At 56.4% G+C, this 13,001-nt stretch overlaps 3 protein-coding genes across 3 annotated transcripts; all 3 read right to left on the bottom strand.

Annotated features, from left to right (window-relative positions):
- Positions 1 to 71: 71 nt before the first annotated feature.
- F5144DRAFT_598308 (cytochrome P450) lies at positions 72 to 1,790 on the bottom strand (the record flags this gene model as incomplete). The annotated part of the gene is made up of 3 exons (XM_066790932.1): positions 72 to 1,220; positions 1,280 to 1,477; positions 1,545 to 1,790. The coding sequence occupies 3 exons, from the start codon at positions 1,788 to 1,790 to the stop codon at positions 72 to 74; spliced, it is 1,593 nt and encodes a 530-aa protein (XP_066649182.1).
- A 920-nt stretch (positions 1,791 to 2,710) lies between these two features.
- Positions 2,711 to 4,897, bottom strand: F5144DRAFT_65909 (uncharacterized protein). Its single transcript, XM_066793224.1, has one exon. It carries the CDS (start codon positions 4,692 to 4,694, stop codon positions 2,820 to 2,822), a length of 1,875 nt encoding a protein of 624 aa, XP_066649181.1. The 5' UTR covers positions 4,695 to 4,897; the 3' UTR covers positions 2,711 to 2,819.
- A 3,439-nt stretch (positions 4,898 to 8,336) lies between these two features.
- F5144DRAFT_65871 (kinesin motor domain-containing protein) lies at positions 8,337 to 12,057 on the bottom strand. Its single transcript, XM_066793215.1, has 3 exons — positions 11,890 to 12,057; positions 10,827 to 11,833; positions 8,337 to 10,773 (listed from the first exon to the last, which is right to left on the bottom strand). Exons 2-3 carry the CDS (start codon positions 11,596 to 11,598, stop codon positions 8,525 to 8,527), a joined length of 3,021 nt encoding a protein of 1,006 aa, XP_066649180.1. The 5' UTR covers positions 11,599 to 11,833; positions 11,890 to 12,057; the 3' UTR covers positions 8,337 to 8,524.
- Between the last annotated feature and the right edge of the window lie 944 nt (positions 12,058 to 13,001).

Genomic DNA, 13,001 nt, shown 5'->3' with positions numbered 1-13,001 from the left:
TCCTCCCCCCCGGGCATCCCCCATCTATTTCCATGACATTACACTTTGAGCTCAATCACATCACCACCACCTTACTCCTTATCCCTCCTCTCCCAGTGAATATTCGCCGGCTCAAGCGGGCGCGAGAAAAGCGAAGCATAATCGGTGCCAATGACCTTGTTGCTGCCATCGACATTGCGGAACTTGAAGAGGCGCACCGTCATGGCGACGATGGTCTGCAGCTGGACGTTGGCAAAGTTCTCGCCGATGCAGCGGTGGCGGCCGGCGCCGAAGGGCAGGTAGGGCGAGGCCGCACCCTTGCTGACCAGGCCGTAGCCGTAGTCGATCTTGTCTTCGTCGGCGTCCTCGGGCTCCTCGTTGCGCACGATGCTGGGCGCCAGCGGCGACTCCTTCTCCCAGCGGTGCGGCTCCCAGAGGTCGGGCTGCGGGAAGTACTGCGCGTCCGCGGCCGAGACGCCCGGCGCCGCGAGGAGGACGTGGTTGGTGGGGATGACGTACTTGGTGCCGGGGACCGGCATCGGCTGCTTGACGGCGCGCATGATGGAGTGGATCGGGGCGTTCAGGCGGAGCGTCTCCTTGATGACGGCTTGGTTGAGCGGCAGCTTGGCCAGGTCCTCGTACTTCAAGGGGGGGAGGTCGGCGCCGAGGTTCTTGATTTGCTCCTGGTAGAGGTCCTCCATGATGTCGGGGCGCGCAGCCAGGTAGAGCATGATCCAGGAGCTGGTGGATGAAGAAGAGTGCTGGCCGGCCATCAGGAGGGCGATCATCATGTGGGCAATCTCGTGGTCGGGGACGTCAACGCCATTCTTGTAAGTCGAGTTCATCAGGTGGTACATGATATCCTGGGCGCCCGTCTCCCCCTGCTCGCGGCGCGACTTGATGGTGTCCATGTAGATCTTGGCGACGGTCCTCTGCGCGTGGTCGCGGCGGTTGTTCCAGGGGAGCGGAGCCCAGTGCAGCATGAAGTTGATGGGGGAGAAACCCATGTCGAGATCGTGGTAGAGGTCGGCCAGGGTCACGTCGAACTTGTCGCGGATCTCCTTGCCTTGCAGCGCGTGAGAGGCGGTGAAGATGGTGATTTGGGCCATTTTGGGGCAGATGTTTACGACGCCGGACTGGCCCTTGAAGTCGGCGGTCCGCTTGAAGTAGTTCGTGACCTCGTCCGAGATGATGGGAACATAAGAGCGGAAAGCCTCAGTAGTAAGGGCAACCTTCATAAACTGCGATGCCAGTGTCAGCTCGCCGATCCTCTAGTTTTCCCCATGTTCAGCCAACCAACCTTCTTCTGCTCCATGAGCTTCGAGTTCGGGCAATCATAGACAACATCCTTGCCGAAAACGGGGGTGGTAAGGACCGTGTAGATTTCCTCGGCGCAAACGTCGCGAATCTTGCCGTTCAGGATGAACTCGTTGCCCTTGGGCCCGACGTAGACAGTCGTCTTCTTGCCAAGTAGGATGAAGGTGAAGCACTCGCCGTACTGTCAAGAACAAAGTGTTAGAGGTTAGGCCAGTTGATGCAGGGCAGCGGGGAATGGAAGTACTCACCTTTTCCCTGTTCTCCTTGAAGAAGCGCGGAGGGTCCATGCCGTAAGTGATGGTACTGCCCACGAAGGGGAACCAGTGGAAGACGAGAGGAGGCTCATTGGGGTTCTTGACGAGCACCTGTTTGAGCACGTTCAAGAAGACGCTCAGGAACAGGAAGCCTCCGATCGCGACACCAATCTGTGAGGCCAGTCCGAGACGCGCGAAGCCCTCGGCCAAGGGGCCTCCAAGTTCTTGGATGAGACCCATTCTGCGCGAGAGCAGAGGATTGCAAGAAGAAAGAAGAAGAAGAAGGGTCGTGGGGCAGCAAGAGTCAAGTGTTCACCGTCAAGTAGTGGGTGTAACTCGAGATCTTGTCGTCCTGCAGAGAAAAGTCCCCAGAGTGGCGGGAGGGAGGACGTATTTAACTTGTAGAAACTGTCTACTTTTTTTCGCCAGCGATTATTCCAGGGGAACGGGAGCCATTGGCAAACGATGGGGGCATTTGATGATCCCCAGGTTTGTAGCCAATGAGAGGGCGCATTCGTATTCGCATTCGTCCGATGTACCTTAGTACCCTTGGCTCCATCATGCCACGAAGAGAGAACTATCGTACGCAGCCAATGTTAGGCGGCCATTCCCGTGCTTTGAATCTAGAACGACGCGCCGACGTCTCCCTAGACGGCACATTCGGGATTTCCAACCAAGACCAAGTGTGGAGAGCTGCAAGAATTCCGAATACGAGTAGAAAGAACGCGCGGTTGTTGCTCTTGATAAGGCTCGATGCAGGTATTGCTACCGAACACGTGAGGAAGTGGATCGGATGAAGAAGCTCGAAGCCAAAACCCCTGCCAAGGCCTCATGAATGCGACTCTTAACCCTAACCCTTGATCACTTCCCGCGATGTCAACACAAACCACCTCAACCCCTTGTTTGAGTTGTTGACGTAACTAGCAGGCTACAGAATGCTACGCGGGACTTCATTCACTTTCTTCCAGACTACCCTGTCAATCTGTCTCCATTTTATCTCTTGCGAGAGGGAGTGTGTATGTAGATAATAACGACGACGAGCATCATACATACATGCAGCGGCTAAGCCGAGTAGTTATTAGAAGATCTTAAGAAAACGATGCGTTGTGGTATCATGCTCCCCAGGTAAAACAACCCTCCTCAACTTCACTCGCAAAACCCCCCGCCACCCACGACAACTAACGCCAGTAAACGCCCTTCTAAATGCTGAGGAAAAGAGACGCGAAAAAAAAAAAGCTAGCAGTATGCCCCAACGCCAGACGAGGTTGCTCACCACTCCAGCCCCAGCCACCCGTACCCGCCATCAATGTTGACCCAGTTGCCTTCATCCATGGCACTCTCCCACCCCATCATGACGGCCAGCAACCGACACCCGACCGCGCTGACAGTGCACACAACCACGTCGCTCGCGTCCGCCAAAACCGTCAGGTCCATCATGTACGCGCGACCCACCAGGCTCCTAAGCCGGAGGGCCTCCGCGGATGGCGCGACGGCATCCCCGGGAATAGTGGCGTCCGGCGCCGCCGTGGCGTGGGCGGATGACACGCCAAGGTTCCAAAACATGGCAGCGAAAAACCCACCCTCCCAACCGAAAGTCTCGTCCACGAACTTGCGCATAACCGATTTGTCCTGGTTGGTACTCTGGATGTTCTGCTTGCTAGCCAGCTTGATGCGCTCCTGGGCGCGACTAGCAGTGCCAGCAAGCTCGGCGCTCTCGTAGACCATGGGGTCGTCCGACGCCAGTAAGACGATGCTCTGCTCTTTGGCGGCGGCAGCTTCCTCGGGGCTGTTGCTGCCAGCGAAGAGGCCGGCGCTGGTGTGGTTGAATTGGGACTCGATGATCTCGTACGCAGTGTCGGTGTAGAGGTTGAGTGGCAGGTACGAATGGCGGTACTGGAACTCAAGGGGATGCCGGTCGCCGCGGCGGATGTGCACCCCGACGGCGAGGCCATTACGGTGGCCTTTGGACTTGGGCACTGTCCTCATGTCTATCAGCTCGCGTACACGAGAGTCGACGTATTCGCCGTCTTCCTTATTCATTTGGGCGAGCGCTTCATAGCCCCGACGGGCAAGGCCGAATTGAGTCTTGCGCAGGGCTCGGTCGTGTGATTCGGATGGTGGATCGGCGCTTTCCGTCAAGCTTCCGAACAGGACGTCCATCGTTGCAGCCGACGTCACTAGGTGGCGGGCATGCCGCGGACAAGGGAGGATCTCGTGGCTGGGTGGTGCCGAGCATTCTGGGACTGGTGGGGATTGGAAGAGTGCCGTGAACTTTCCGTACGCCCATCGGGTGTCGTCGATGAAGAAAGCACGTCCCTCCTTTTCGGCCAAACCATACGCGATCCAGAGCATCATCAACGTCTTCCCCAAGCCGGCATCGCTCGATTCGAGGACAAACGTCAGGCTCTTTTTGCACGCCACTTTCCCCGCTTCGCCGCCTCTCGCAAATCCCCCGTCATATTTCTGCACACCGGCGAAATACCCAGCTTTTTCCGCCTCCTGTACGTCAATAAAGTCATCCGCCGGGTCGGAGCCGAACCCGAACGAAACTTGATGGAGCCCGTGCCCGTGAGACCGCAGATGCCGAGTCCGCGCCGCCACCTGCCGGCACTTCAGGCACATGTCCACGTATTGGTTCATCCTCAGAGGGAACTCGGATCCTGGCGGTATCGAAACAGTCCACTTCGCTCGCCCCCGATTATCGGTTACAACAATCGGAGTCGGAAAGTCGGGCGCTTCCTTCTGTGAAACCATCCCTGTCTCAGGCTCGACCTCTTTTTGAACAGATCTTACAGGTTCTGTCGGTGTTGGCGTTGACTCGCCAAAAAACCTGGTAAGCACCTCCAGTGCCACGAAGAAGACCACGACGACGCTCAGCAGCCGGATGGCGTAACGGAGAACCCTAAGCGGACGTATGGTGCCTAATAATTTTCGCTTCGGCTTCTTCGCCGGAGGCGAGAGCGAGGGAAGGCCAGGTGATGGGGGCGGTGAAAAGACCAAATGATTAAAAGTAAACCGCGATGACGTGGAAGAGAGCGGTCCCCGGTCATGTTGGTAAGAGGCGGCCCGGCGAAGATTGATACGAGGCGGTGCGATACCGACTTTGGCGTGGGAGGTCCTGCCGAGGTCAAGCGTAGGCGGCATGTTGAAAAGGAATGGTGCCGATGTCTACGACATCCAAGAACTCGAGGAAGTAGAATGAAAAAGAAGAAAAAAAAACCCTTGATCAGGGAAAAGGAGCGGAAGAGCCGTGCTCGCAGAGCGTGATGCGGCTCGTCGGTAGCCCAACACCGTTTTCGTCGTCCGAAGCCAAAGGAGGAACGGCCGGCGATGGAATAATTTGGCGGTTTAGAGTTGATGGTCGCGTATGTTGGAACGAAGCCTCGCTCAAGAAGTGCCTATCCGCGGGGGAAAGGAAGAGCTGAGGAATCGCTTAGAAAGAAGAAGCCATGCTCCGACCCCTAGTTCCGATGGTTGTGGCAGCAACCCCCAGTCCCAAATCCGAGACCAGTGACGTCGTGGGGGTCTGCTTGGTGGTATTCAAGGCTGATGAAGCATGTAACGGAACCCCTCAAAATCGAGTCGCACAATGCGACCAGGCTGTGGCAGCTTCTTATACGATATACCCAGCGCGCCGATCCGAGGGCGGTGAGACCGGAGGGTGAGCTGCAAGGCCCAGCACAAGATCTGCGCAAAGGACAATTTTCCTCCCCAGGACTCCTCCGACGGGTTAGCCGGCAGCCCACGGTTGGGTATGTTGTGGGGTCGCCAACCTTTCTGCGAGCCGCCGGGGTTGTGCAGGGGACACCGGCAATGACGTTGATGGCGCAACGCTTCTTGTCTCAACCTGCTCAGCCGGATGAACTCGCGCCGTTGGAGAGCTAGGTAGCTCCAAGGATCTATCTTTTGGTCTGTTTTAACGAGTGGTCCAAATAAACATGAAGAAAAAGTAGGGAAAAGAGAGAAGGGGAGGAGGGGACAAGTCGAGGTGAATGAGCCATACCTTCCCAAGCACTCTCGGCTGCACAGCTGCTCGATAGCTTTCTGTTGATCAGGGAGAAGCTGACGGCGACAGTGGGTTGTCCAAGGGCGGGGGCAAACGCGGTCTCTGCCTCTCACATCTCACGGCAGAGGGTCGAGGTGAGGAATGTGCGACCCCGGGCCTTGATTACTCGAACCCACAAACAAAGAGAGGAATCCAGTAATAATGCCGAGGACAACAAGTCAACTCACCTTCTCACTATCGGGGACCAACGAGACGGTGCCACTGGGTGCCATCATCACGGAAGGAAACTGCAGAAGGAATGAGAAAGATCGCCGGAGCCCTGTCGAGTGTCGATCCGATGCGACTCTTGTTCAGGGGCTGCACGGGGACACAGGATGCAGGGCCGCCCCTCCATGGCCCACCATTCCGGTTCCATCTCACCGTTTGCGAGGGTGACGACAGAGGGGCGATAGGGAAACAGGGCAGATGGTCACCTGCTCGACAAGTCCATCTCCGTTGTCGGTGGACGTTCGAAAAAAAACAATAGAAAGGATCCGAACAAACAAGCCTCAACTTCGGCAACGGCCCCACAGATTTGTGTTGTCAAACTGCGGGGGACCTTGCCCGGTTTGTCCCCCATAAATGGCTGGTCTACCGGGAAACCAGAAAAAAAGGAAGGCCTCAAACGGGCGGCAAGAGACGCATTCTCCTGGAATCGACACTTGGAAGAAGGTGCCCCTCGAAGACCCTGGGCTAAAAAAGGCAAGAGGGCGGGACAGAAAGCCGATCACATTTTCAACCCCTGTTGATTCTGAAACGCCCCATGCTGGGGTAGGGGTCCTATCAAGGCTAGCAAAAACCGCCACTTTATCCAACTGGCTGGTCACATCCCGCATGCCGCATCAAGCATGGTCTTTGTTGCAGAATGCCATCCGAGGTTTTCGCTTCCTCTTGACAGGTGAAGTTCACGGGACAAATTGTACAGAAAAAAAAAGTTGGCTAAAAAGCCGCCGGGCCGAAGCCGACAGAAAGAGATTGCAATTACCGGGACCTAAACTGAAGAAATAGCCTTTGATCTCTTTCGATTGAGATGCTCTCTCTCATTCCAGTGAAGCGATCTCGTCCCCTGGTGTTCTCTCCAGGGAGAAGGCGCAGCACTCACGGGCCATCCACTAGTACAAGTAACGACTCGCCGCAGACTCGGCCTCGTATTGTTCAGCACAAGGTTGGTAAGGATAACTTACAGAGTACAACATACGAAGATTTAGTACTGTGCTATTTACATGAACTGGCTACACTATTCAGCCGGCTAGACGGATACGATAGCGCTCTTGCACGTTCACCGATGGCTGGCTCTGATGATACAGTTAGGGGGCAGTCACATAGAGCCGTGAGACATAGGCAAGTGTATATACCGAGACAAGGTGACAGCGAAATACGTCGCTACCAATGGCTCGGCGAATCTCGGCATCCGCACTCTGATTTCCGGACTCGGCCAACCCTCGGTACACCGGAGCCGTCCTTGAGCCGGCAGAAGTGGGGCCGTGCCGGACCGGGCTGGGCGCCGAGACAAGCAGATAGTCGGGTGATGTCAGATTGGATGTGCAAGATCCCGTCCCGCATCCTCGATTATTGCTAGGGAACCAACTCAATATGATATGTGTGCGTTTGTATTGGATAAGTATTGTGCCATCACGCATGGCCGCCTTCTTTCCGTCCTGTTCTGCTCAATCACAACAAACCATATTCATCCACCGGGAATTGTTATTGCCAATTATCTAGTTGATCTATCTCACCACAATAACTACCGACCATCTACTCTCCTCAACCACGTCCATAAAACTCAACGACCAAAAAGCAAACCCACCCGTGTTTCGCAGACCCCCCAGGTCAGATTCAAACACACACACACACACACACACACACACACACACACAGCATGAACCCTCAATCTCACGAATCAATAAATGTCATGCATCCTCCCGGGATCTTCCCGTCCCGCAAAGGTCGGGCAACCTCAGCTTTGTGCCCTTTCCAGGAACACGGCGGCAATGCAAACCAGAAAACTAGCCACCCAATCCAGCTGAAATGCTTCAGCCCATGGCAACAAACCGCTGGCTCGGCCGTCTATTGGCGGGGGGTCAAATAGCAAAAGTGACAGATATTGGGGAGCTGCCAATACTTTCTCCGCTCTGTAAACAACCGTTGACGCTTGACTGGTGTTTTTTATGCGCATACCTCCCTCGCTCCCCAGCCCTCAATTCATATGTTCGAGAAACCCCCTTCCCCAAGATTTATTTCATCTTGTGCGGAGGAAGCTCCGTTAAATTACAACAACCCCAAGGACAACGAACGCTTAAGAATACCGACACGCACGACACATCAACAACAGTAGCGATATTTAGCACAAGACCAAGAATACATTCTTCTCGCTTGCTACACAACGCAACCTATCAACCAGGCCACCCTTTCCTCATCCACTCATGGTCATGGTCATTCCGTTCCATCACCATTGCCACCCTTCCGGCCGGCCCCCCCCAGCCGCTCCATTTTCACACATTACTGATAATACAAGTGAGTACACTGCCTGGTGACAATCCCCCCCGCAGCTAAATATACGCAGAAGGGCGTCCGGTCCCGAGACTTTTCCGGCAGAAGAAACGGCTTCTGAATATGGAACGAGAAAAACTGAATCCGCACCCAAGGTGGATAGGGAAGTAGAAAAACAGGAAGAGAAAAGAAAAAGTCGGGTATATAAGACAAGGTGAAGACAACCAATCAACCCAACCAGCAGAGAGAGAAAAAGACACAAGAAGACAAGTGGTTTCCCGCCAGCCCCCATCCCCCACAACTCCATTTCACGAATGGATAGCACCGTTAACCGACCTTGAAAATAGATAGAACCCGGCCCCTAAACCTGGTTCTGGGGAACAAACGAAAACAGATCAAAAGAAAACAAAAAAATAATGAGCTATTATCGCCTCATCACTCAAACCTCCAACACCGCCGGTTTTTGCGGCTCTGCCGCAAACGACGCCCGTTGCCTCGACAAGAGCTGCAACTGAATGGGGGGGCCAGCCGGCGGCGGCGGCGGCGAGGCAGGCGGGGGCCCGACAGGCGGCGGCAGGGGCATCGAAGGTGGGAGCGAGGGCGGGAGCGAAGCTGGGAGGGAAGGCGGTGTCTCAGCACTCCGCACTGGACGGTCCTCGGCCGCGACCCTGACACTGCCGCGCACGCCGCGGACGAGCTGGCCGCTCTCGACCCGGTCCTGGATCATCTCGTCGAGCATCTTGCTCATCTCGTCGACGCTCTTGGTGCGCTTGCGGAGGTACGACACCTGTCGCAACAGAGACGGCGCAGCGGGTGGGCTGCCTATAGGCGCCGGGCCGGGGTTGCTGTCGAGGATCTGCGAGGTGCGGACCTCGGGCCGCGACTCGACGCGCGACTCGACGCGTGACTCAACACGGTCAGCGTTGTCGCGCGATCGAGCGGCCGTCCGCAGCGCTGCAAGCATCCGGTCCTTGTCATCGAGGCGGGCACGGAGCTCGGCGATTTCGGTATCTTTCTCCTTGATGAGCGTCGCGACGCTGTGATCTTCACCAACCATGATACCCTTTCCTGTCGAAAGACCGACCGAAGTCCGCGACGAGCTCGCGCGGCGAGCCTGAAGGAGCCGCTTTTCCAGTGTCTGGATGTATCGGTTCTTATCGGCCAGGTCGGCTTGGAGCGCACGGTTCTGCGATGTGAGCGATGCCGTCCCGTCTCCAAATTCGCCCAAGCTATCATCGTCCTCCGCCACGGGTGGTTCCGCGCCGGATGAACGCTGGGAGCGTTGGCTGGCCGATTTCCGCCCGATCGTTGAGGCACTTGAAGTCATGGACTCTGTTCGCTCGAGCCCGAACTTCGTCCCGTTGGAGGTGGCCATCGAAGAACGGATCGACCCTTGCGAGTAGCGAGGATGTATGCCGAGGGCGCTGAAGGATCCGCTCGCGTTAACCCCGATCGATTTGGAACTGAGGATGAGCCTGTTGAGGTGATCTATCCTCTCCTTCAGCGCAGTCCTGGCCAGTTGCATTTCCAGCATCTGCTCCTCATGGCGAAGTTCGGCCTCCTTTTCACGGGCCCGCTCTTCTTCCGCATCGCGCTCCGCCTCCTCGGCCATGTCCTTCTTATTGTTGGTTTTCGCCTGGGTATCGAGTTCCTTCCTCAGCTCCGAGATTTCCATGCGGTAGCGTTCTAGCAGAACTCTGGCGTTGCCGTCGCCGCCAACGCCTAGGGCTTCCTCGGCGCGCTTGGCATGACTGACAATGCTGTTCTTGGCCCGGGAAGCAAATTTGAGCGTGTTCAGCGTTTCGTTTATGTTTGTCGCCGACGCGGCGCTGCCCCCGCCCGGGCCGACTGAGATGGTGCAAAGAATGCTGACGAGCGAATTACCTGATAGGGCGCCTTGCAACAACCTGGTTAGCTTGCTGTCACGGTAAGGCAGGTGCTTGCCGTCCTTGTCTGCAGGCTTCCCATCCTTGTCCTTGTGCTCCGAAAGCTTCGCGATGACAGTGCCCAGGGTGAGCAAGCTCTTATTGATGTGGGAACCTTCTTGACGGCGTTCTTTCGACTCGGCCGCCTTTTCCGAACCAGCCAAGTCGATCAGACTCAGTGTCGAAACACGAACACCGCCCGGCAAGAGACCCTGCCGTTTATTGTCGCCCGGACCGGCCGGGACTCGTTCCCTGCTTTCCACGACAATCTGCACAACAGCATGACTCCGGGAACTCCTCGAGTTGAACTGGGTGCTCGCCGTCCGACGAGCCTGGTCGCCGCGGGCAATCACACGGAGGAGTTGTGTCGGGCTCTGGACGATTTCCTCCTTGAGAGGGCTCGCATAGACTCCCCTTTTGGAGTCCTCACGGAGTTTGATCTCTTCTTGTTGCTGGTTTGCACCATTGCCCGATGCCATGCTCAGCAGATCCTGGATCTTCTCGTTGTAGATTTCCAAGTAGCTGACCCGCAGGAGGAACTCCCTGGACGGCGTCTCGCGGATGTAGGAGAATATGTCGGTAATGGCCAGCGGTATCACACCGGGAGAGGATGCCGTGCCTTGCATCGAGAACGTTTTACCGGTGCCAGTCATGCCGTAGGCAAAAACGGTGCCGTGGTACCCCTCCATAACTCTACGTACCAATCGTTTGGCGATATGGTCGTAGACCCTGGAGTTGTCATCGTGGGTCGCGAAGACGTTATCTATGGCGAACAAGTTAGCCAGGCTTGGGTTATTTTGGTCGCGAGGCGCTTACCATAAAAGTAGTCTCCTCCCTCTTTCCCCTTGTACGCAATCAGCGATTTCTTCCCGTCGACATCCCACTCCGCATCTGGCCGGTCGTCATTCCCGCCGGCATTCGGTCGCACCCTCACGCTGACGAGCACATTTCCCTTGCCGTCTGTTTTTGATGAGCGCCTTCCCCCCAACGCGGTATCGGACTTGAACGGCGCTGAATCGTTGACATCGTCATATTGGGTTGCTGAGGTGGAGTAGGAATCCTGGGCGGAGGAGCTGCGGCTTTGAGGCGGAGACGCCACGCTGATAAGACCATCCGAATTCCTCGTGGGTGCTTGCCGCGATATTGTCTTGCCATCGCCAGTGCCGTTGAGAAAGCTCGGCGTGCTATTCGATAATTGATATGTTGGTGTCGTGGGTGTTCGGGGTTTCCGCGAAGGGACGCTGGTGGATAGCGGGCTGGGTGGCAGGCTGGATATTCGACCATCTCCCCGCGGTGGTTGTGGGAAAGAATTTATGCTGACGGTCTTCCTTATTGTCCTGCCTGCAGCATTGATGCCCGACACTGCTCTGGGCTGTGGATGGGATCCCGCGGCGACGGGTGATGCAGGGGGAAGGAGGCTGGCTGATGGCGCTCGTAGGCCGGTTTTGGGAGTCGCGGGCGTGGATTTGTTGTAAGGAGCTGCTAGGTTTCCTGTGCTCTTCCTTGTCTTGGTCATGGGCAATGCTGGGAGTGCGATCGTTGGCGGGCCATTCGAAGGCCGGGCCGGCCTCGGAAGGGCGGTGGACATTCTGGCGACAAGTTCAATGGGCTTTTGGTCTTTTCCTAGCGTTCAGGGAAAGGCCCAATGGATACTGGCTGCGCTACAACAGAAGACTTAGTGTGGCAAAGCCCATTAACATCGCATCCGTTCCGCCACTGAGATGTGCTCAAGAGCGACTTGTTTTCTGCTGTTGAGATTGAAACCAGAATTCGTCCAGGAACGGCTCTCGGCAAGCGATGGTGAAAGTCGGGCCAGAAGAGGCCTACGATTGTTGGTCAGTGGCAGGTCAAACCGAGCTGCGCGCTTCGCCAGACATACCAGTTCCCGAATTGCTGGCCGTCCCGTTTTCTGTTTGGGCAAGTGTGCGAAACAGAAACAGAAACTGTCCGATTGGGCTGTTGTTGTTGGGGCCTGACCCAAGCTCCGCAGGAAGGCAAGGTGCGACCAAGGTGCGCGACCGTTTGTTGACCAGAATACAAAAATAACGATCGTGGTCTGGAAAGCGGTGAAACAGAAAGCGCTGCAAGTCGCAGTTGCTTGTGACGTTGCGCCACGATAATGGGCTGCACTATGCCGTAAACTCGGAAGACTTCCAGAGGGTAGCGCCTCGAGGGCACAGACGGGTTGTACCCTTGGGTGTGGAGGCGGTCGGAGTGCTGAACGAGTGGGGGGGACACGGCCCGTTTTGTTCGTCCCTTGCCGTGTGGAATCCCAGGATGATGCTTCAACCCTTGATACAAGCTGCGCGCCAAACTGCGCCCGAGGTGAGCCCGAGTGAAGGGTAAGGTGAACAAGGGAGGAGGGATGCGAGAAAAAAGATCGGACGAGCGTTCGTGGAGTGGCGGGGAAAACAATGGGTGCTCGAGCCAACACGAGGTCCGGCCCTGGCGTCAAGATCTCTCGAGTCTCAGACAGGCGATCGCAGGGACACCGCTCAACAAAAAAAAAAAAAAAAAAGCGCCGGTCAGGTACCAGAATCGGAAACGAGTGGACGGTCGAGCTGCAAGAGAATGCTGTTCGGCGATGAGGTAGTTAGCTAGGCGAAGTCGACAGACCGTTGTGGGAGACGAAAGGGCGGTTGATGGGGAGGGCGAGATGTAAGAGATCGGATAGAGGGCCAAGGGAGTGTCGTGAGTCGTCAGACTCGAGGCGTTCGCTGTTTTGCCCGCTCTTGTGAGCAAGAGTCGCAACGCTGTGATGTTGTCTTCCCTCGATCGGAGATGCCCTCTCGCCACCTCGTGGTTGCTGAGAGACGACGGTGGTCTTCGAAGAGGAGAAGCAGGTGGGCAGATCTTTCCTTTTCCCCGTCCCGTGGGATCTCCTCGTCTCCTTGGAAGGCGGCTTCTTGTGGCTGCCCCTTGTTTTCCTCCAAAATCCCCTGCCCATAGCACTCTGGTCCCCGGTCCAACCGAGCCGGGCAATTGGCCCTT

The sequence above is a fragment of the Chaetomium tenue genome (genome assembly GCF_020726465.1).
Source record: "Chaetomium tenue strain MPI-SDFR-AT-0079 chromosome Unknown F5144scaffold_1, whole genome shotgun sequence".
NCBI classification, from domain to species: Eukaryota; Fungi; Ascomycota; class Sordariomycetes; order Sordariales; family Chaetomiaceae; genus Chaetomium; species Chaetomium tenue.
This window is presented reverse-complemented; position numbering and strand designations above follow the sequence as displayed.